This window comes from Capsicum annuum, chromosome 6 (genome assembly GCF_002878395.1).
Source record: "Capsicum annuum cultivar UCD-10X-F1 chromosome 6, UCD10Xv1.1, whole genome shotgun sequence".
Taxonomy (NCBI): Eukaryota; Viridiplantae; Streptophyta; class Magnoliopsida; order Solanales; family Solanaceae; genus Capsicum; species Capsicum annuum.
Window position 1 is genome coordinate 190,849,253 of NC_061116.1, and position 24,390 is coordinate 190,873,642.

The 24,390-nt window shown below is 30.9% G+C and overlaps 1 protein-coding gene and 1 long non-coding RNA gene across 2 annotated transcripts; one reads left to right on the forward strand and one right to left on the reverse strand.

Annotated features, from left to right (window-relative positions):
- The first annotated feature begins 325 nt into the window (after nucleotides 1-325).
- On the forward strand, nucleotides 326-2,306 carry LOC107874841. The gene is made up of 4 exons (XR_001675612.2): nucleotides 326-444; nucleotides 1,390-1,462; nucleotides 1,552-1,673; nucleotides 2,224-2,306. It is a non-coding gene; the product is annotated as an uncharacterized LOC107874841 (long non-coding RNA).
- An 8,446-nt stretch (nucleotides 2,307-10,752) lies between these two features.
- LOC107872814 (putative serine/threonine-protein kinase-like protein CCR3) lies at nucleotides 10,753-13,554 on the reverse strand. The gene has a single exon (XM_016719430.2). It carries the CDS (start codon nucleotides 13,357-13,359, stop codon nucleotides 10,918-10,920), a length of 2,442 nt encoding a protein of 813 aa, XP_016574916.2. The 5' UTR covers nucleotides 13,360-13,554; the 3' UTR covers nucleotides 10,753-10,917.
- Nucleotides 13,555-24,390: the final 10,836 nt, after the last annotated feature.

A 24,390-nucleotide genomic window follows, 5' to 3' on the forward strand; every position in this document is an offset into this window, starting at 1 on the left:
TTTTCTTCCATGTAAAATGGGAGTACTAAAAAATACTTGTGAAAAATAGAAAAATAGAAAAAAGGTATAGAAAAAACTAAAAAAAATAAGAATAAAAATAAATAGCATTAGAAATGAAAAAAGAAGGTGAATATAAATAAATGATGGAGAAATAATGAGGGCTGAAAAGTGGGACCCACAAAATACACATGTCTAAAGTAAAAGGTGGCCTCATCCAACTATTGTTGGTTGTGCCTCAACCATGATAAAAATTTTCCAGAAAATGGTAGCTGAAACGTTTAAGATTTTTTTTTTTCTAACTTAGTTTTATCGAAGTTTTCCGACTTGTTTATTGTTGGTTCTTCAAATCAATCTAAGTTGTTTATTGTTAAGTTTGCATAGATCTTTAAAAATAATCTCTATTTATGTCGTTTGGTATTTGATTTGCAGACTCCGTAATGTCTGGTAAGTTCTCCTGTTATTGTGATTTTCTTTTACTCTTTCTAGATTTGAACATGCAAGTGAAATTTATGGTTTATTTATTGTTGAATTTTTTGTAGATGTCAAAAAATATTCTCTAGACATTCGCCAGTATTTGATAAATGGTCTCAGTAAAGTTTGACAAATTCTCCTCTTTTTGTGATTTTTTTAAAATTTTAATTTGAGCGTGCAATTGAAAGCTATGATTTTGTTGTTAAATTTTTTATCGATGTTGAAAAATAATCTTCTAATTTTGTCAATTAGTATCTGATTTCATGGTCTCTATAATTTCTGGTATGCTCTCCTTTTCTTGTGATTTTTTTCCTCTTTAATTCGAACATATAAGTGAAATTGGACATTTGATGCAGCTGAGCTGAGAAAAATATAAAATCAAAAAAAAATTATTGATTAATATAAGATTTGGAGCTATATGATGATGTTAATGGTATCTTCTTACTCCTATAATTTTGTTTCTATGATTGCATGGCATATATTAAGGCATATCTACTAATAATGATAGACCTTGCTTCACATCGGTTTCTTGCTTTATTTAGCTTTTAATAACACTGTTAACTGATAGTAAAATTCTTCTCTTAGATCGGCTCCTTGCTTTGTTTAGCTTTTAATAACACTGTTAACTGATAGTAAAATCCTTCTCATAGAGTATGAGTTATCCTAAAATCTGCAATAGACTCTGTTAACTGATAGTAAAATCCTTCTCTTAGAGTATGAATTATCCTAAAATTTGCAATAGACTCCTCACTGGTACTCTTTTTTTCTGTTTATAAGTATGGTGCCAAGAAGCTAAATCTTTTGGTTTGTCTTTCCTTTTTTGCTATTTTACTGAATTCTGTTTTCATCTTTCCTGAAATTCTTCCTAACTGTCGGGTGTTTGTTATAGTTTTCTGGATTTGATTTGTTTTCATTCAGGCTCATGTGAGTCCACTCCTTCTTGATGATTTCGTTGAAGATGTAGAGGATAATTGCTTAAGCGACTCTCAAGGTAAACAATAAGTTGTCTGTGTTTTTCGTCTAAATTTGCTTACTCAGGAACCAAATGTTATAGATACTATTCTCTTTCTTTCTCTATAGAAGATGAGCAAACTGATCTTGAAGTTGAACTTTTGAGCAAGGATTTTAATTGTGCTTACAACCGTCTTAAAGATATTGATCCAGTTGCACCCAACAGAATTCATCCAAATAATGGCAGAAAGGTGTGGTAATATTTTTCTTTATATGACTTATAATTTATTTGCATGATGTTTTTAGCTGAAACCTTTCATCTGAACATGTTGATTTGACTATCTAGCAGGAACTTGCTTATTTATTCTAACATATAACAACTATAAGTCCATTGATCTAACACAAATAGGGTTTGATTTTGCACATTGCTTCAACATGCAAGCTACACACCCACACATTAATATGTAATAGCTTCATGTATTATCTTGCATTGTTGATTTTTTTATTAGGACTGAGTTAATTTGTACTGAAGACTTATGTGTCCTGGAATGTACCTTGAGTTGTTCTTGTGATTTCTGATCTCTGAACCTATATATTCAGACTTCAATGTTGTTATGGCAATGCTTTGTTTGTCTGAATCAATGATTAATAGTGACAGTGTGTTAAAACTAATTATTTTCATCCTACAAAATATGCAGCCTCTGAGGTGCAATGTGAAAGTAATAATGTTTTACGTAGACTTTTGCTTCCTATCTATTATATAGATGCTACGGTTGATGTATCTATTGCCATAACCTGCAGATCAACCAATACCTGAGTCGGTATGCACGATTTGGTGTTATTCCAAGCAAACTTCTTCAAGAGAGGACTGTAGAGGTGCGTGCTTCTTGTTCACTCATTGATTTTACTTATTTAAATTTGTATTAATTGTATTGATTTCTATTGATAGTAAGATTTGCATTTTGCAAATAGTTTAGCTACTATGTATTAGTTTAGAGTGTGTCATTAGGTGTATAGCTAGCTGATCTGTTTCACTTTGTTGATGTGATGTCTCCAGTATAAAGATTTGAGACAAATTTGCAATGATCTCAAAAACTGAACGTGAGTTAACTGATTAATAGTAAGAACTATGTCTTAGTGAAACTTGGCCATATTTTCTAGATATCTCAGATATAATGTGTGTTATTCAAACTTGAATTAATTGACGACATCAGATTGTAAAGCATATATTCATTTGTTAGTTCAGATTATGAGTGTTTGTTTATAAGATACATATGTTTTACCAAATATAAAATGTGAACGCTCTTACATAATACATTGATATGTAGCTTTAGCTAGTGAAAGGATAAAGATTTAGCCCATTACTGGAAAATAAATTTTATGTATTGGGATTCAATTAATTCAAAATCTGAGATCATATGTGTATAGAGTATGCAAATTCAAGGATAATTTTTTCCTAGTATTATGTGTTGCCATGTCTTAATTCTTGTAGATGTTAATATCCCATTTGCATATTTAGTGTTTGGGTTGAAACATGTTGAATGTAAATAAGACTTCAAGGATAACCTAGACAAATTTTCAATCACATTGTCTATTATTTCAACTTGATTTTGAGGTCAAGTTTCCTGTCTAATGGAAATACTGATTATCTAGTTAAATATTCTAATGTAATATGAAAGTATTTGCGTTATTTCTTAGAACTCACTTGTGCTCTGAAAACTTACAGATGCCATTATTTTTTACATGTCCGGCTTGAAGTGCATCACTTCTTGCCTGCTATTGCTATTCTTGCCTGCTAATTGCTATTCTTTCATCAAGTATAGTTGACTACTTGAATGATGCATCACTTGTCAATATTTACGCAGGTAAATTGCAGTTCGATTAATTTAACTTGTGTCAATTTAGTTTTGGGTATCATTCATAAGATTATATCTTACACGATGGAAGAAACACATGCACCTCTGTATTCTAGATGCCATTTCTAGTTTGATATGTAACAAGAAAGAAAACCCTCATAAATATTCAATCACAAGAAGAAAACCCACATCCTATACATTTGTTTTGAGTCGAGGGTCTAGGAAGCAGACTCTGTACCTTACAAAGATAGTTTATGTTTGTGTACATACATCCTATCCTCCCTAAACCCCACTTGTGGAATTACTTAAAAAGTCTATAATTTTATTATATGTAGAAATAATCTCTAATTCTATAAAAAATTTATTATAATACTTGAATAAAACGTACAAAGAGAATAAACAAAAAGGCTAAACAGTTATAAAAAAACTTACATAATAACTAACTTATGCTATACACTTATTGCAACAAAAAATAACTTTTATTATCTATATGACTGATTAAAAAAAAAGCTAAGTCTAACCCTCAACAAATTGATGATATTGGTTGAGCCCTGATTTGTAATTTGGATCAGATTAGCTTTAATTTACACTCAAATTACGATAAACTTTTTTAAAAACTACATTAGTTGCTTCATTTGAAACTTCTCGTTCATTACCATATGTCAAAATCTTTAATCCTTGTCTTTTTGTCACCCGTGATAGTGCAACATATAGCTGGCCATGTGTAAAAACTGCTTTCTTCAAATATAACCCAACATGAGATAAAGATTGTCCTTGACTCTTATTGATAGTCATAGCAAATGATACAACTATTGGAAACTGTATTCTTTGAAACTTAAAAGGTATTCTTCAATCAGACGGAGTCAGTGACATTCTAGGTATGAAAATCTTTTGTCCAATCATATGTCCTGATAAGACTTTTATCTCGATAACCCAATTTTCAATTCTTGTGATAATTAATCTTGTTCCATTACAAAGCCCTGAAGATGGATCTATATTTCTCAAAAATATTACGGGTACACCAACTTTTAAAGTGATAGCATGATTTGGTATTTCGAAGCATTTTATAGTATTTAGGAATTCAGGAGTATGTACTTGTTCCAAATCTGTAAATGTGTCTCCTGAAAGACTGAATATGTACTGTTGACAGTGGAAGAAATAGGATCTTAACAATTACTAATAAGAACATCATCAGTTATAGGAACTTGTCCAATTCCATTAATTGAATCGCCAATCATACCATCTTCAACCGCTAAAATCGAATCAGCAAATTTCGTCCGATCATTCAAATCTGATTCATGATTACCTTCTAACCTTATATTCCTTGTTAGCTTTTGTAAATGACAGTCATCCCACAAATATGAATAATTAAGGATAGTATTTACAATATTTTGTATGTTACCTTTTGTACTGACCGGTAGAATTTTTCTAAAGTCACCACCAAGAACTACTGTTTTACCTCCAAATGACCGATCTAAATTAGATACATCTTCAAATCTAAGAATATCTCTTAAAGTTTTGTCAAGAGTTCCAAAACAATAGCTATGCATCATTGGTGCCTCATCCCAAATAATTAACTTTGTCTTCACAATCAAACTTTCAAGAGAATTGCTCTGTTTTATATTACATGTAGAATCTTCAGTCGCATTGAGTGGGATAGCAAATTTTGAATGTGTTGTTCGACCTCCGGGTAATAAAACTGATGTAATCCCACTTGACGCAACTGTTAAGACTATGTCTCCTTTAGATCTTACTGCCGAAGATAAAGTCCTTCGAATAAAAGTCTTCCCAATTTCTCCATGATTATATAAAAAGAAAAAACCTCCTTTGTTGCACTTCACTCCTGTTATGATTCTTTCATAAACTGACATTTGCAAAGGTATGAAAAGATTTCATAAACTACTAATTATTAAAAAGAAAAACTATGATAAGCTCATTTTGGGCTTTGATAAAGCTTCCATAACAGTTGCTCTATTCTCATATTTTGAGTTTTTTATTTTTTTCTTATATAACAATTTACTTTTGTTGTTCTACAGATATGAATGGGTGATGTTTCTTTCCTGGGAAACTGACCGAAGGATGTTGTGAAGAGGTCTAATACATGTGGTTTACTTTGGGCTCGTATTAGTAAGTGGGGTTTCTCTGTGGTGAAGCAAAAGCTGAAACCTCCTATTGATTTTGTCAATATGTATGAGTATGTCTTTATATCTTTTTTATTATAGGTCATGGTTTCTGGTATATCTCCGACATAAATTATCATACCTGCTGATGCTTATAATATCATAATATAGTGAAAATGACAATGCTTCATTGATGTTACAGTTGAGCAGCAAGTTCAGAACTTATAATTGGTTAAAGTGAAACTTCTGGTGCACCGGTTAGTTCACAAGTATTGATATTTTTTTTTATTGAAATCGATTATTTCTCAAGTATTCATATTTCAAAAGTATTGATAATTTTCTTAGATAAAATTTAATAATAAAAGCTTGTTGCCTGCATGATTTTTTTATATTCACATTGACAGTGTGACATATAAATTATGTAACAAATGGTTGAAAATTGTGTTTGAAGATCATAGAGTATAGATAGAATATAAAAACACTTAATTATATGTAATAAAAGGGGTGTGAAATGGATCACATTAACATGATATAAATAACTTATGATAAATGTCACTAATATTAAGAAACTACTAGATTAATATAAAAGTATTATACTACAGAAATAACTTGTGAGGAAGTCATTTAAAGGCAGCAGATGAAGATTTCTTTTTCTTTTTAACGTCTTTGTGGATCTTGTTGTTGATCGAATACAATGGACATCTTCATCAACTATGATAGATTTAGCTTTTTTGGAAGATCTTTCCTTTTTACATAAGTCTTCAAAGGAGTTAAAATGACAGAGTCTTTGGTGAATTACTTGAAATCTTTTTGACCATAAAATTCTTGAAAACTGGTGAAGTCATGGTCCTATAAAAATAGTTTAGAAAAGAATAAGTATGAAAATATATGAAATGATTAGATTTTATGAAGAAAGTGTACATACACGGGAGATATCAGATTCATTAGGAGAATATTTCTTGATCAAGTCTTCATCATCTAGAATCTTAACAACACTGTACACCTCATCATGGAAATGAATGTTTTCGTTCTTGACAATTACCTTAAAATTAAATTTTCTTTGTCGAATATTATTCAGTTCCATTGGATAGGAAGGTCCATCATCATTGGCAGAATTCTAGAAATAATATATGTTAGTAAATAATTTAATAGCCAACATAATTATTAAAATCTATGTATTATATATACCTGAAGTAATTTCTCCTTCAAGTCGTTTGTAGACTTGCCAATTAGAGACATGGCATTAGTATTCCAAATCATCAGTGAAATAGAGCCAGTATTGTCCATAACCGTAACTTGAATTTTGTACCTGAATAGTTATTTATTTATCTTTAAACATAAAAGTTTGTTATAAAGTATTATTGAAAAGTTCGTATATTTACCTGTAAATCATAGTGGAATCTTCATGATTACATTTTTTGTTTGAGAAAACATAAATGTTTTTCATTTTTTTTGCTTTTTTTCGACACTTATATCATCCAGTATAAGACCACCCATTATGTAGGTTTAACAATTCAGCAGTAGCAACAATGCAACAGTGTGAACCTTTCTGTTTAAAGATTAAAAAAATATGTGAGTATAGATAAAAGGAAACAGACTTATTTGAAAAAAATATGGTCTGGTAGGACTTTTGATGTGTAACAGATTTTGTTGTTGCATTTGTAAATAAATTTGAGCAACTACAATAGTAAGATGGCATGAGTAACATAATTACTCACTTTACTAATCTCTAACAACTTAGAAATTGTCTTGACTTGTAAAGTGCCATTTTATAATTTATCCAACACAGAATTACTTTGTTGTGAGATGGTATGAGTTATTCTGTCAAAGTTACTATTACGAACAGTAAGTAGCCTACATACATAAAAGAAAGAAAATGTAAGTCATGACAGGGATATATTACTTTGTAAATTAAGAAAATGTAAGTCATGACAGGGATATATTACTTTGTAGTTTGAAAAAATTATATATATATATGTGTGTGTGTAGAAGATATAAAAGATATATTTAACAACTTTTTAAACTCTTTAGACTGAACATCAGTTGGATTAATCCACAACTTAGAGGCATTCCAAGTGTTGCACACGGTATAAAAATCTGTCACAAAATATATGTAAGATACAGTGAATTTTTTTATTAAATAAATTTCAATATAACTATTACCTTAAAATTTATGTGCTTGTATGAGTTGTAGAGCAACAATAACAGGTTGGTTATTAGAAGTTAGAAGTTGAGGAATAATTTTTTCAACAGACTCTCCCCAAAAAGTACATGGTAGCCTGTTGTTTCTGCAAAAAGAAGTTGTAAGATAGAACTTGTGTTGATATTATAATATAAGTTTATAAATAATCAACATATGATTTTTTTTCTTACTCAGCATCTTCAAGTTCAATATTCATGAACTTCCTATAACTTCCCCCAGCATTGTGAGTTTGTATCCGACCTAAACTAATGATTTCTCCAATAATATCTAGAATATTTACATTTGTTAATATTACATCCCCAATTAAAGTAACATTCAGTGAATGTTGATGTGTAATTTTGCTTACCAAATAATTCTAATTCGTTCACAGAAACCTTATTTATCAGTACAAATAAGGTCGGAAATCAAAGAACTTCATTGAAAAATATGGATCAGTTTTTTCAGTAACAACTGTTCGTTGTGTAAAACTAAGCTTCAACTTATGAGTTGTGGCCCTTATCTTAGTAGCATTCTTACATACGATAAAATTTTTCATAACATATAACCCACGTTCTTTGATATTAGATTTGAATTGTTTAAGCACAGAACTACATCTTAAAGCTTGTATCCGATCACCCTATAAAAAAAATTAAAATATTGATTAATGAATTAGTATAAGATAGAAATAGAAATATAAATATATAAATAAATTAGAAATTGTTGGATACATGTTCATCCTACAGAATCATTTTAATTGTGTACAAAGCATCAGGATTAAAGCGATCTTTCACTTTCCATAGGCGAACAACCAAGACATTTAACTTCTAGTGCATTTTTGTGGTTGTTATGTCGCTGATGAAATTTGTCATTTTTTATAAGAGTATATAGGTTTACGTAGATTGTGGTAAAGATTAACAGAATTGAAGTTGTTTAAGAAGGAAACGAAGTTTACATGAGTATGTGAAGGAATTGGTAGAATATTGAAGTTGTTTAAGATGGAAACAATGTTAGAATGAGTATGTGAAGGAATCTGTAGAATACTGTAGGGAATTTAAGAGTTGAAGAGAATATATGTAGAATTTAAGTTGAATTTATAGATGAAGGGGAAGAAACTAAGGGAAGTTTACAATAAAGGATAAGAAGGATTGGTTGTGTATTACATAGAATAGATAGACGTTTATTGGATACATATGATGGTGATAAAAGAGTACTTATAGAGTTAATTATACAAAAGATTTTACAATTATTTGTAAGTTGTAGACATTATCTAAAAGTTGTAGACTTTTGCCATCAAATCTTTTTTTTTTTAGCACGGTTAAATAAGAAGTTATAAAATTGAATTTTTAATTTTTAATTTTTAATTATGATTTAATATTAGAAGCGCAGTATGTTCTTATAGTATGAATTTTGTAATTCAACTAATAAACTCGATTATATATGTTCTACATAGTTAAATATAAAATTTTGGGATAAATTTTTAAAACATAATGTAATAATGAATTACTAACATATGATATTTTTTATAATTATATGCAGATGGATATTGTATATATAATGACGTATGGTTTAATGAGGAGGTTGCATCATAATCAGAATTTGATTGAAGTGATGCCAATATACTAAATGTATAAGCAGTTTATGTGATGTAATTTGATTTTATTTGAATTTTTAATTTTTGAAAAATTTTTAAAACATAATGTAATATGAATTACTAACATATGATTTTTTTTTTATAATTATATGCAGATGGATATTATATATATAATGACATATGGTTCAATGAGGAGGTTGCATCATAATCAGAATTTGATTGAAGTGATGCCAATATACTATATGTATAAGCAGTTTATGTGATGTAATTTGAATTTATTTGAATTTTTAATTAGTGAATGTGAATTTCAAGTAAGAGATTTGTAATAAACTGTGTATGCTTGCACTTGTAAGTTGTTCTTGATAATAGTGTAGTTATGATCATAAAAGAAAAATAGTGCAGTTACATAATCTAAATTCAAAATCAATTTTGTTAAATAAAAAAATAGTATAGGAAGTTTGTATTTTTAAAGTGTAGTATATTAATGTGTAAAGGGGTAACAATTATAACCAACTAACATACAAACTTTCAAACTAAAAATATAAAATTGTGAATTAACTGAAAATGTGAATCTGAAATCTGAAAATTCACGGAAACGTTGCAAACAACTAATGCAACAGCTATTTCTTAACTAATTAACTATAGATTACATGTGTCAATGTTTAATGCTTTCACTTGGTTAAATGGAGAAACTTTATCCTCCCTTTTTAATTATATATAGATTTATCACTTCATTCGTTTCCCCTGACATTGAATTTAATATATTTAAAAGATAATATATGAGAAATATTTCTCGTGTGCTAAGTCAACAGTAGTAAGTATTGATGGACGGAGTATTAATTTTGAAAGTCAATTCTCATCTAGTTTTTGCCCAGCGTGTAGGAATTAATCGTCAAAAGCGGAAAACTTCAAAATGTTGGACCACTTTCTGGGTTCGGTACGTCTATTTAGACTTCCTAGCTACATTCACTCAGTAAGGTTGGGGCTATATTTTATCCTTTTATCAGGGCACAAATTGCAACAACCATAATAAAAAAAGTAATGTGGTGTACTAAAACTCCTACTAAAGGACTTAACTACAAAGGTCTATTATATGCAGTCTTATCTTGTATTTCTGTCGGAGGTTGTTTCCAAGGCTAAGTTGCAATAACCATAACTCTCTTAATTCCACTTTAAAACTTATATTATGTATAATACCTCCCTGAAGGCTGTAAAATGAACGAGAGATCCTCCCTCCACATTCAAAGGCAAGCAAAGTCTTGGTTTGAATTATGAGAATTGTTTTTGTGAGAGATCAAGTCATGATAACGTAATGCCTAAAATAAAGAAAATTACATACATGATTGAACAATCTAATGTAATTCAATATTCCTTTATGCCAAAGCATTCAACATTGAATTGTCAAGAATTTAAATATAAAATTTTAAGACCAAATTTCTACCAGATACTAGAAACACTAGCTATAACTGTAATGCCAGTAATAAAAAATTCTCCTTTAGCAAAAACCAAATGATTAATTATATCTTTCCCCTTCCCCTGCCAGACCAGAGTATGCAAATACGATAGTAAAAAAGAGGAGACTTATTAACCTTCTGGGAGGAAAAGAATTTCTTGTAGAACTTGTTCGACTGTCGCAGTTTACAAATTCACCAGATGTCGTGTTAGAATGAACATAATACCCTTTACACTAGTAAAAACAATATAATCACACAAATTAGCCAAGGAAAAGAATCAGAGTGCGTGGTATCAGTCAGAAATAAAGGAAATTGGACCACTAGAGATGCTGCCATGGCTATCATCAAATGCAGCCAAAGCTCTCTCTAAATTAGAAACAATGTCAGATATGGTGGGTCTGTCTCTACCTTCCAAATGCACACAATGCATTGAAGTATAGGCCACCAATTCCACTGCTTCTACTTCTTCACTTGGCTCTGGTTGCCCTACTCGGTTATCCAAAATCTTTGTCAATTCTCCAGCCATAATTGCTGGTACTGCAAAGTCCACCACACTCATTGGCGCACCTCCATTCTCTTCAGTCTTGAATATGGCTCTCTTTCCTGTCAAGAGTTCTAACAACACTACTCCGAGTCCATACACATCACTCTTTGTTGTCAACACATTTAGACCATAGTACTCGGGATCAATATACCCAACTGTGCCAGCAGCCTTCATTGGCCTGCTGCTGAAATCACGATTAGACTCTGGCCCCATTAGTGATAATCCAAAATCAGACACTCTTGCAATCCAGTTTGCATCGATCAAGATGTTGGATGACTTAATGTCCCTGTGAATTATAGGCGGAACTGCATAATTGTGAAGGTATTCGATGCCTCGTGCAGCATCTAATGCAATCTTGATCCTCATTTTCCAAGAATTCACTATACTACTGCTCTTCTCCACATTGTTCTTATCATGTAAATGATCAAAAAGCGCTCCATTCTTCATGTACTCGTAAACTAAAAGCTTTTCATCCCTTTCTTCACAATAACCAACAAGTCTAACTAAATGTTTGTGGTGTAAGCGAGACAAGAATGCCAATTCTGAGTCAAATGCACTTTCTTTCTCCTGAAATTTCTTCGTTCTTGGACCCGTTTCACCACGTTTGATCGCGACCTCACGACCATCCAGTAGTTTTCCCTTGTAAACAACTCCAAAACTACCAGCACCAATCTTGTTTTCTAGAGAAAAATTGTTTGTAGCTGCAGCAAGGTCAGTAAACAGAAACTCCTCTGCCCTGTCTGTGTGTTTAGAAGAAGTTCCACTCCTTTGACGCCTCATCAACCGCGACCCTTGACGCCTAAGAGTTGATGATCTTGAAACAGGACGACTACTACTGGATAATTGCCCACCGGTAGAAGTAGGAGCAGTAATAGTAGGTTGAACTGAATTATGAACTTTCTTCTTTCCAAAACAACCACCAGCCCACAGAAAATAAATTATACTAGCAATCCCTGCAAAAGTCCCCACTGATCCAACAATGGCAAAAGCTAATAAACCCCTTCTTAGCCTCCTCGAAGGCGAAGAAGGCGCCAATGGTGGTGGTGGAGCTGGTGGTGGTGATGTAGGTGGTGCTAAACTTAAGAAATCACAAGGCCTACAAATATTGCCACTGCCAAAACAAAGGTTTTGAGACTGCGGATATATACCACAAGTACAATTACTTTGTACACACGGACCTGGAAGAATCGTTGGTAAAGGAAGGACAGCCCCTTGAGGATACATACTACTAGTCCAACCTGGACCCCAACACAAGACTGAAAAATTATTTGTTGTCAATCCACATGTAAAATCTACACCGGCTACGACTGATTCAAAAGAAACTTGTTCTGTTACATTATTATTTCTTGAAAATGCACCATTTCCACCCCAACAAATCACGGTATGATTCACATTCCGAATTCCACAAGTATGATTCATTCCTAAAGCTAATCCAAAATAATCGTTAGACAACAACAAATTAGAAGGAACATCCAATTGACCATTGCTATTATCACCTCTGCAAATTAAAAATCCGGTAGTACTCACCCCACAAGCGTGCCTTCCTCCAGCATATATGTTCACCGTCGTTTCATTACCGAACCCAGATTGGATAGTTGCAGCTATATCATCACCTCTACTACTACCATTTCCCCAACAGACAACCCTGTTCGAGCTTTCTAAAACACCACAAGAAAACTGAGACCCAGATGATATTGATATGAATTGAGAAGATGCTAATGACCCATTTCTCGAATCGCCTCCGCCTCCGCCTCCGCCTCCGCCTCCGCCTCTCCAGCAGGTAGCATTTTGGGTAGTGTTGTTCTCCTTGATTGCGCAAATTTGGGTTTCACCCATTGTAACGGCTGTCAACAACGTTGAGTTACTGTAATACAACCGTTTGGGAATGAAACTGTTGTTCCAGTAGAGTAGAGAAAATCCACCAGACCGAATACCGACGAAGCCATCGAGGCCACCGGCGATGAAGTCGAAGGAGACGTCAGGTAAAACAGGTGTAGCCATAGATGATTGATTATCTCCATCTCTCCAACAATAGATTCTTTGTATTGGCTGGTTAGCAACTATACCACATATAGTAACGGTGCCGCCGCCGTAGGTAATAGCAAGAGTGGAGGCGGAGCCACCAAGAGCTTCAATGTAAGCGAACACGCTTACTACGGTAACGGCGACGGCGTATAAAGGCGTCGTCATCTACAAAGTATATTTGAAAATTCCTCCGTCATTTGTAGAAAGAGAGAAAAAGGGGTTTGGTGTTACCAATTTCTGTTGTTGTTGTTGTTTGAAAAGGCTAAAAGTGAAACAGTGAACAGAGCTGAAAGAGGTGGTACTTGCTGGATTCTCTATTGCACGTGGCTTAGTGGGTCCCATTTAGCTGAATTTCATGGAACATTACAAGTCACAATGTGTAACACGTACGTATTTCTTTTTCTTTCTTTTTCTTAGGGATTAGATGGGGTTTGGCGAATATTGACCGGAGTTGAGTCAATTTGGGGTAGGGGTGTCAAAATCAAAATCAAACAAACCCGTTGAACCAGTTTAAATTGAATTAGTTATTCCCTCACCTATTTATTAGCATAAAAATTACATAATATTTGTTAAATTGAAACTGATTTTTGAAAAACATTGTTTAAATATTTTTTTAAAAAAAATACCTTATTTAATATGTTATAGAGTACATAGCTATAATTAAAAAAAAAACTAATTTTATTCGATATTAAAAATTTATTAAAAAATAATAAAATAATTAAATTATAACATCTAGTTATTTAATTCATTTTGATCCAAATAAATTTGAATCGAAATAGATCTTGACTCATCTTGACCCCAACTGCCATCCCTAATTTGGGGTTTCATTAACTTAGTTCTAAAGATTATTTGGAGTTGGTGTTTTTCCTTTTTAGATTGAGTTATGTAGGATTGGGGTAAACACCAAGTAAGCATGAAAAAGATTAATTTAGGTGGATGAAAAAATTATACTTTTTCCATTTCAATTTCATGCATGTGGCGCTTTTTCAAAAAAAAAAAAAAATGTTTTTAAAAAAATGTCACCTTATTACAATTAAAAAAAAAGATTAACGTTAGAGTACCTCTTTATCCTTAATGAAATTATTTGTAGTCATATAAATAGTTAAGGATTATAGTACAAGCTTTAAAAGTTATTATTTTTTTATTAAACATTGTGCAAGTCGAAGGATGACACATAAAAAGAAAAACAAATGAGTTAAGATGTGTAGATGTACATTCACAAAATTAAAGTGTTTAATTAGCTATTGGGACCAATTTTTGTCAAAGACATTACAAGTTGAAATTAGTCTTATGTTTGCACCAACCTTAGCCACCTCTAGTACTTCCCCTTTCCACCATGTGTAGTGTTTTTCGTGTTTTTATAGTGTGATTTTCTATAAGGAATAATCTTTCTATCTTTCAAGTTAGAAGGTAAAATTTGCATACAAACTATTTTTTTTAGATTATTTGTGTAATTATATTGGATATATATGATGGTGATGATTGACCAAACTTCTAAAATTTGCTTATTTTGAAAAGTATTTTTTAATCAAAAATTCTATTCGAAAAGGTACTTTTCATGTGTAGCGATTCATGTTTGGCTAATCAATTTAAAAAGTACTTGTACCAATATTAAAGCAGTAATTTGTGCTTGGTCAAGGTTCCAAAAGTTCTTCAAACAACTTCAGCTATTAAATTTTGGCTACACACCTTAACTTTCTAAAATAAGTGTTTTTAATTAGCTTACCAAGAAAGCTTGGTCAAACATGTTATGACTATTAGTCTATTTTAGCTGACACTAGATTTATATACTGAGGTTGTGTTCATGGATGCGTACTACAACTGACTAACTGAGGAGATAACAAAAGACGAGAGACCTAAATCCCAGTGTCTATATATTTTTGAAAGAAACAGATCTCCATATACAAGCTAAGTTCTTCCTCGCCTCGGCTTTCCGTTCAATTAGCTCATTTGTGATGGATCAGATCAATACGTAAGTTAAAGATGTGACAAATTAACATGCTATATGTACATTTAGACATAACTGTACATGTGATCTAATCCTCCTGCTACATACCGTGGTAAGCTGAAAGGTTTTCGACGATATGCAAAATCCTTGTTAAATTACCATTGATGTTTGTCGGGAATTCATAGAATAGGTGCATCCATATGTGTGTGTTTGTGAAGCTATCAAGAGAGATTCAAGTATACAAGCTCGCGCAGAAAAATATATGTTAATAATAGACTTTTTTGTTTCCTCTGTGCTCTCGTGTCCGAGTTCATACTAACGGATATTTTGTTAATTTGATGTTGATTATACTGTGGTTTGGTGATACTTACTGGCCAGCTTCTGTAACGAGTTATGCTTATTGATTCCATTAATTATTATGACAAGTCCTCCTTGAATGTTCTATAAGTGACAACAATTTTAATTTGAACGGCATCTTCTTCTAGAAATCCTAACTACTTGTATAGCACGATGTTGGGAAATCTCATTATTATTACTCAAACAAGCATGAAACATATGCTTACATATTTGTCCATAGGCCAGATCTGATATGTAACACTCGAATAATCGTTGGATATGCAAATATAATAACTTAAATGTTGTTCTATATCTTCATGAATCTAGGAATTTTTGCTTGTATGGTATTATTTGGTCTATGTACATGAAGTTGATAACATTCAACATTACAGTACATGATTATACACACAAAATTCTTGTTCGGTTCTATCTTTAGCAGATAATATATTACTCGGAGTGATTTTTGCAAAATGTCTCAGTAATTGGTCCGTTATTGCACACTCATTTCTGCATTTTTGTTCTTTTCAAAATGATTCAGTCTTTGAAGAATGAGGCTATATATGAAGTCTGAGGACATATTCTTGCAGCTTCAAGAAATTCAGGAATCTGTTAAGAGTTGCTGGTATGTAAAGCAGTTTATACATAAACATGACAGGGAGAGTTTACATGCACTTTCGAAACGGACATGCTGAACCAAAAGAAAAATCATTGATCCTCTTCCACGAAATATTGTTGATCCACATCGACAGTTGCTGTGTAAGTAATGTTGGATTTTTCAAAGATGAATTTGCTCATGACTTGTGCAAGTAGTACAAACGCACCTTGGCTGCACTCGAGGTACCCATAAAAAAAAAAAGATTCCAAAGAAGAAAGAGAAATTCCAAATAAAGAGTTAGAATTAATCGACAAAATTGCTAGAAATGTTGATGAGCAAAATGCGCAAATGGATTAGAGTTTTCAAAAATGGATGAGTAAAATGGTGTTGAAAAAGGGTGCCGAATATCAAATGGATTAGAATTTTCAAAAAAATAGAACAAGTTTGAATTCTCTTTCACGTGGCCTCATAAATTCAGCGAAACTAAGGTTTCATATGAGCTAATATCCTTTCGAGCGAGCGAGAACTTAGAAAACCTCCTTTGCCCTTTGAAGAAGTCAAAAAAAAAAAAAAAAGACCTCTCAGGAAGAGAGAGTTGCAAAAGTGCTTGTAGATCTCATTGAATGCAGCCCAAGCAAGACTTATTATATTCATATAAATTATGTCTCCTATGTTTATAAATATAAAGGAATTATTCCATTATTCCTCACTAATAATAGTGGAATCACTGGCACAGAACAAAAAGAACAAAGACTATCAAGAAACTAATCCGATAAACATAATTCTTTCATTTTATAAGAAATTCCTATATGTTTTTCAATCGGGAAAGACTAAACACAAGCAAAATCTGCAGGAACATTTCAAAATGTAGTTTGTATTTGACAGTTAAGGTCGTATAATTAACACTTGGACAAATATCATTAACCATGCTAACCTTGATATGAAAGTTATGCATTAACGCAATGCTCGTAACTTTCCTCTAGACTTTCTTGAGTATTTAACAACTTTTAAATCAAGTTAAACAGTACAAGTAGCTCTATAGTATTGTTTATCTTATCTACTTTATATGATTTTATCGGCCGAATATAATGTCAAAGGTTGACATGATTAAGGGTACTTTATTATATCAATGTATTGCGGAACTACGGCCCAAGTTCATACTGGCAATTCGATGGGCAATAGGAGTTTGTATGTTTTTCGAACCATCTTTGCTCCATAGTTTCTATAATAACTATGAAACCAAATTGTCTAGTTTGAAGGGTCTATCTCTTAATTTTTAATTGAACAAGTTTATTGAAAATATTGGATAATTATGAAAATTTTCTAGCTTAACGTGTGTTTTTCACACTGTCTTTAAATATATTTTATCAGCTAAAATATATTATATTTCCTAATATTCAATAAGCTTTACCAATAAAACTTATGAGTCAGAAACTAATTAATAAGATTTATTTATCAAAAAAGAAATAACTCAACATGCAATAGAAGAAGGAAAAGAGAATTTTGATTGTCTTGTTATTTTTTTTCTCTATCTCTATTAAAGAGAAAACTTCCAATTAATATTGAGTAGTCCAACGGACAAACTATACACTATTAAAAAAAAAGGAAAAACCGACCACAAAATGTGGTCGAAAAAAAAAATGATCACTTGTAGCTGATTTATTTTTAAAATTATGAAAAATGCTTTATAATTATAAAATATCAAAATAAATAATTATTTTTATATTAATTATTATATATTTTAAAAATTAAAATTTAAAAAAAAATAACAAACGGTTTTTAAAAAAATTAATAATTTAAAAATATTTCAAAAACCCGGCCACAAGTGGTCGGTTTTTAAAAATTCTTTTTAAATTATTTTTTTAAAAAAATATATTTTTAAAAAAGCCACCACTTGTGGTTGGTTTTTATTTTTTTAAAAAAATTATTAATTAATTTAATTAAAAACCACCACTGGTGGTAGTTTTTATTGAAATCACGAAATAAAATTAAATTTAAAAAATGACCACTTGTGGTTGTTTTTAATTTAAATAATACTAATAAAATATTTAAAAACCAACCACATGTGGTTTGTTTTGGAAATTAAAAAAAGATAAAAACTAAATAATTATTTTTAAAAAATAATTATATAAAACGTTGTATATTAACTTTATGTAATCTAATTATTATTAGTAGTAAAAATAATATATTACATTACATATATAATATAATATTAGATTCTTAAGAAGCATGGCGAATACTCAGAAATTATCTCACTATCAACGTTTATTTCACTAGTGAATCATATAAAACCTAGACTTATTATGAATATATATTAGTTCAAATATTTAGTGCGACTTTTGATCACAGTCCCCTCGGAGAATCTACCCCAGGAGTACATGGATACTCCAAACTAGTAATTAAAAAACTTATTCCTATTGAAGAATGGGGTATTTCATCAATGACTCAAAAATCCATGTCAATGGGGCCAATGGGACAAACACTTGCAAATTTCACCTATTGTGATTACATTAAAGCCTTTTCTCAAGTATTATATTATAATAATTATAACCACAAACACACTTGGTTTATAAAAATTTTTGCTAAAGTATTTGAAAAGACTATTCCAAATTGGTTTATCCAATGGTGGACTCAGTACGGACCCACAGTTAAAATATTACCTCCAGAATATTCCTCTCTATACCATTCATGAAAAAAATCCGCACCTTTCTTAATTGAATTATATCTTTTAGAACATATTTGTAAGATCAATACTATTGATCAAATGTATTTCTACATAGAATTCTCTATCCCTTGGATCCATCAATGGTCAGTAGAAATAGGCTATGATACCCAACAAATTCCTGCCATATATCGAGTATTCTATTATAATTTTTGGGATAAATTGCTTCGAAAAGATTCAGATACTAAACTCGCCTATGGTCCTGATCAAAGGGAGGAAATAGTCAAGAAAATTGCTAAATATGAAAAGACTCCCAAGAAATCAATTTTGGTTGAAGAAAAAAGTCTTAACTATGTTTCTAGGAGAATATCTACACATGATGGAAATAAAATGCAAATGATAGAAGAATATTTATCAAAAGTAAGAGATAAATTACTTCAAACTGTCTAGCAAAATTCAGATATCTCAATGAACAGTACCGAAGAAAACACTGAAGATGTTACAGATTCTCAACCTCCAGAAATTCTGATAGAAAATGAGGAAATTATTGAAAAAGCTGAAGCATTCATCAAGAAATGAAAAGGCAAAGACAAGATATGACTATCTGACCTCGACATAAGGCCCCTCTAGTTTTTATGCTGAATAAAGTCTTATGTAATAGTAAAATCACTGTGCACAGGGACCCATCTATTACTGTGCAAGATTCGCTTTCTTATTATTTATAGAAACCTCATTCTTGTTAGAGAGGCAGGAGTTCTTCAGTTTTCTTCTTTTGTTTCTCTTTTTATAAGCTCTCCCCTCTCTCTACATCTCTTTTTGTAATATATTTGAAGATTAAATAAATAAGAAGCTACTATTTACTACTATTTCGGCCTTGCTTCCGGCTATCAAGGTACATATTACTTTCTTAATTGTACGCATTTAATACAACTTCTACCCTTGTCCAGCCGTGACTATGTCCGGCTAAAAGACTTCTTATATCTATGTTGAAGGTCTAACTTTGCTTACATGGTAATTATGAAAGATCCAGACTCTATCAAAATATAAAGAAATTTTTCTATAGTTTCTTGACTTAGTTCCGAAATGGTGGTACAGTCGATTTCAATACACTTATGTTAGCTTTGTCTCTGTGACTACGTCTAGTAAGTTGTGCCTCTTTATCCTGTTATATTGATATGAAAAGGGCGACTTCTGCACAATTAGAACTTCTAGACACATGGGTTTAACATAAGGTTATTAAATCTCTGACAGGCCCCTTGTTTGGTTAAAAGATTTCATACAGTCATTAAACTATTTGAAATTCTTTTATATTTCGATTGGTGCTTTGGTTCGATTTTCCGACTTTGGCGTAATTCCATACTATTAATGATCTGGCAGGCTGAGTGGCATACCCCAGCCTAGTGAGATCCTGTTAATGGTATCAGAGATGCCAACGTCTATTTTAATACTCAGAAATCCTGTTAATACTCAGCCTAGTGAGATCCTGTTAATGGTATCAGAGATGCCAACGTCTATTTTAATACTTAGAAATCCTGTTAATACTCAGCCTAGTTAGATCCTGTTAATGGTATCCTATTAATGGTATCAAAAGAATTCTGAAGAAGCATGGCGAATACTCAGAAATTATCTCACTTCCAACGTTTATTTCACTAGTGAATCATATAAAACCCGGACTTATTATGAACATATATTAGTTCAAACATTCAGTGCGAATTATGATCACATCACCCTCGGAGAATCTACCTCAGGAGTACATGGATACTCCAAAATAGTAATTAAAAAACTTATTCCTATTGAAGAATGGGGTATTTCATCAATGACTCAAAAATCCATGCCAATGGAGCCAATAGGACAAACACTTGCAAATTTCACCTATTGTGATTACATTAAAGCCTTTTCTCAAGTATTATATTATAATAATTATAACCACAAACACACTTGGTTTATAAAAATTTCTGCTAAAATATTTGAAAAGCCTATTCCAAATTGGTTTATCCAATAGTGGACTCAGTACAGACCCACAGTTAAAATATTACCTCCAGAATATTCCTCTTTACCATTCATGGAAAAAATCCTCACCTTTATTAATTGAATTATATCTTTTAGAACATATTTGTAAGATCAATACTATTGATCAAATGTATTTCTACATAGAATTCTCTATCCCTTGGATCCATCAATGGTCAGTAGAAATAGGCTATGATACCCAACAAATTCCTGCCATATATCAAGTATTCTATTGTAATTTTTGGGACAAATTGCTTTGAAAAGATTCAGATACTAAACTCGCCTATGGTCATGATCAAAGGGAGGAAATAGTCAAGAAAATTACTGAATATGAAAAGACTCCCAAGAAATCAATTTTGGTTGAAGAAAAAAGTCTTAACTATGTTTCTAGGAGAATATCTGCACATGATGGAAATAAAATGCAAATGATAAAAGAATATTTATCAGAAGTAAGAGATAAATTACTTCAAACTGTTGAGCAAAATTCAGATATCTTAATGAACAGTACCGAAGCAAACACTGAAGGTGTTACAGATTCTCAACCTCCAGAAATTCTGATAGAAAATGAGGAAATTACTGAAAAAGCTGAAACATTCATCAAGAAATGGAAAGGCAAAGACAAGATATGACTATCTGACCTCGATATAAGGCCCCTTTACTTTTTATGCTGAGTAAAGTCTTATGTAATAGTAAAACCACTGTGCATAGGGACCCATCTATTACTGTGCAAGATTCTCTTTCTTATATTTATAGACGCCTCATTCTTGTTAGAGAGGCAGGAGTTCTTCAATTTTCTTCTTTTGTTTCTCTTTCTATAAGCTCTCCCCTCTCTCTACATCTCTCTTTGTAATATATTTAAAGATTAAATAAATAAGAAGCTACTGTTTACTACTATTCCGGTCTTGCTTCCGGCTATCAAGGTAAATATTACTTTCTTAATTGTGTGCATTTAATACAACTTCTACCCTTTTCCAGCCGTGACTATGTCCGGCTAAAAGACTTCTTATATCTATGTTGAAGGTCTAACTTCGCTTACATGGTAATTATGAAAGATCCAGACTCTATCAAAATATAAAGAAATGTTTCTACAGTTTCTTAACTTGGTTCCGATATGGTGGTACAGTCGAGTTCAATACACTTATGTTAGCTTTGACTCTGTGACTACGTCTAATAAGTTGTGCCTCTTTAGCTCGTTATATTGATACGAAAAGGGCGACTTCTGCACAATTAGAACTTCTAGACACATGGGTTTAACATAAGGTTATTAAATCTATTATAGGTCCCTTGTTTGGATAAAAGATTCCATACAGTCATTAAACTATTTGAAATTCTTTTATATTTTGGTTGGCGCTTTGGTTTGGTTTTTCGACTTTGGCATAATTTGATATTATTAATGGTCTGGCAGGCTGAGCGGCATAACCCAGCCTAGTGAGATCCTGTTAATGGTATCAGAGATCCTATTATATTATAATATAATATGTTTACTTTATTAAAAAATAATCTAATATACTATTATTTTTTAAAATTATACTGATTACATGTAGTCAATAACCGATATAATAATAATAAAACTAATCAATCTAACGTGAAAAAACTTACACTAAAAAATATATCAAATATAAATACAAATTATGTATAACGTAATCTTTATGTTTTACTTATATTTCAATATATAAAATAAATATTTTCCTTTATAAATACGCTAAATGACGTTAAACATGCATAATCTTTATATAAAGAATATGTGTATGTGTAAATATATATATATATATATATATATATATATCATACCGTTGAGATAGACCATTGAAATCTGTTGCTTACATAATTGAAAGATGAAAACTGATCTTTATAGTACGTATTTGAAAGACAATATTTTATAGTACGTATTTACAGGCATAATAATATAATATATAACCGATAATTCATCAGAATATAATGAACGTGTTCTATTATAAGTTAATATATACTTGTGGATGTGATATATATCGTACGAACGATATAGTGATCGATTGATGAACGATGTAGTCAAAACCTAATTTATTAAGCTAATCAAATATAATTAATCGATCACTCATCTGAGTTATACATTTCAATATATAAAATAAATATTTTCCTTTATACATACGCTAAATGACGTTAAACATGCATAATCTTTATATAAAGAATATGTGTATGTGTAAATATATATATATATATATATATATATATATATATATATCATACCGTTGAGATAGACCATTGAAATCTGCCATATACGTAATTGAAAGATGAAAACTGATCTTTATAGTACGTATTTGAAAGACAATGTTTTATAGTACGTATTTACAGGCATAATAATATAATATATAACCGATAATTCATCAGAATATAATGAACGTGTTCTATTATAAGTTAATATATACTTGTGGATGTGATATATATCGTACGAACGATGTAGTGATCGATTGATGAACGATGTAGTCAAAACCTAATTTATTAAGCTAATCAAATATAATTAATCGATCACTCATCTGAGTATGTATAACAAACACATCTCATTATTTTATTGGATAATAATATACTTGTGTACGTATGTGTGATATATATAGTACGTATTTAGAACTTGATATAGTCAATAGTGTGTATATGTGTGTGTATGTATAGGTATATGTATATACTATATACACATTATACAGTAAAGGTATAGTAATGACATGAGATAATGTAATTTATAATTCATTCGAGTATTTGTGAAATACGTTGTATATTATTATGGGGTAGTAAAATCGTGTATGTGATGTTTATTGTACATATTTTAAAGCTGATAGACAATTGAATATATGTTTATATACGTATATATCGTGTAGTGACTTATGTAGTAATCAAAAGCTAGATAACTGAATCTATATATCAAAATAGTTTGACTGATACGTTGATATATATGAAACTATTGAGGAAATATAGATATAGTATTTTCGATCAATGTAGACACGCGTATGTTTTAAAAGTTGTAATAACGCAAGACTAGTATTATGAGGTATATGAGAGGGGGAGGAAGAAAGCAGGGGAGGGGGAGACAGGACATTGAACAATCGTGCCAAATAACGTAACACATTTAATCGATAATTTATTTGATTAACAAGTTGTATTACGAGCGAGGTTTATATATATCAATAAATTTTGTAAATTACAATAAATTTTTGGCTAATTAGCTTTTAATTATGATATTATATATATATATATATATATATATAATGCAGGTAGAAAAAGGCGGAGGTCAAGCTATGGGCACGTTATAGGTGAAGCTTACTTCCTATGGTAAATATATAAAATATCATAATTCACAAAATTCATTGATATTATTATATTATTGAGAAAATATACTAGTCATGTTAATGTGTTGATAAAATAACCAAGTATCTGATTTGTACATATTCGCATTGCGTTAATGTAGTGATAACATAATTAATATATGATTTAATCATTTTATTAAAATTGTGTACATGTGATTATTTTTAGATAATAATTTGTATAAAAGTAAGTCGAACACTTATATTTTACTTTGTGATTATTTTTGTAAAATTTGAATTGACTTAATTAATTAATTTTTAAAAATAAATTATAATTTTATTTAACTAATTAATAATTATTTTTTACTAATTAATG

Coding starts and splice junctions, on each gene's coding strand:
- LOC107872814 (XM_016719430.2), bottom strand. CDS start 13,359: ATGACGACGCCTTTATACGCCGTCGCCGTTACCGTAGTAAGCGTGTTC.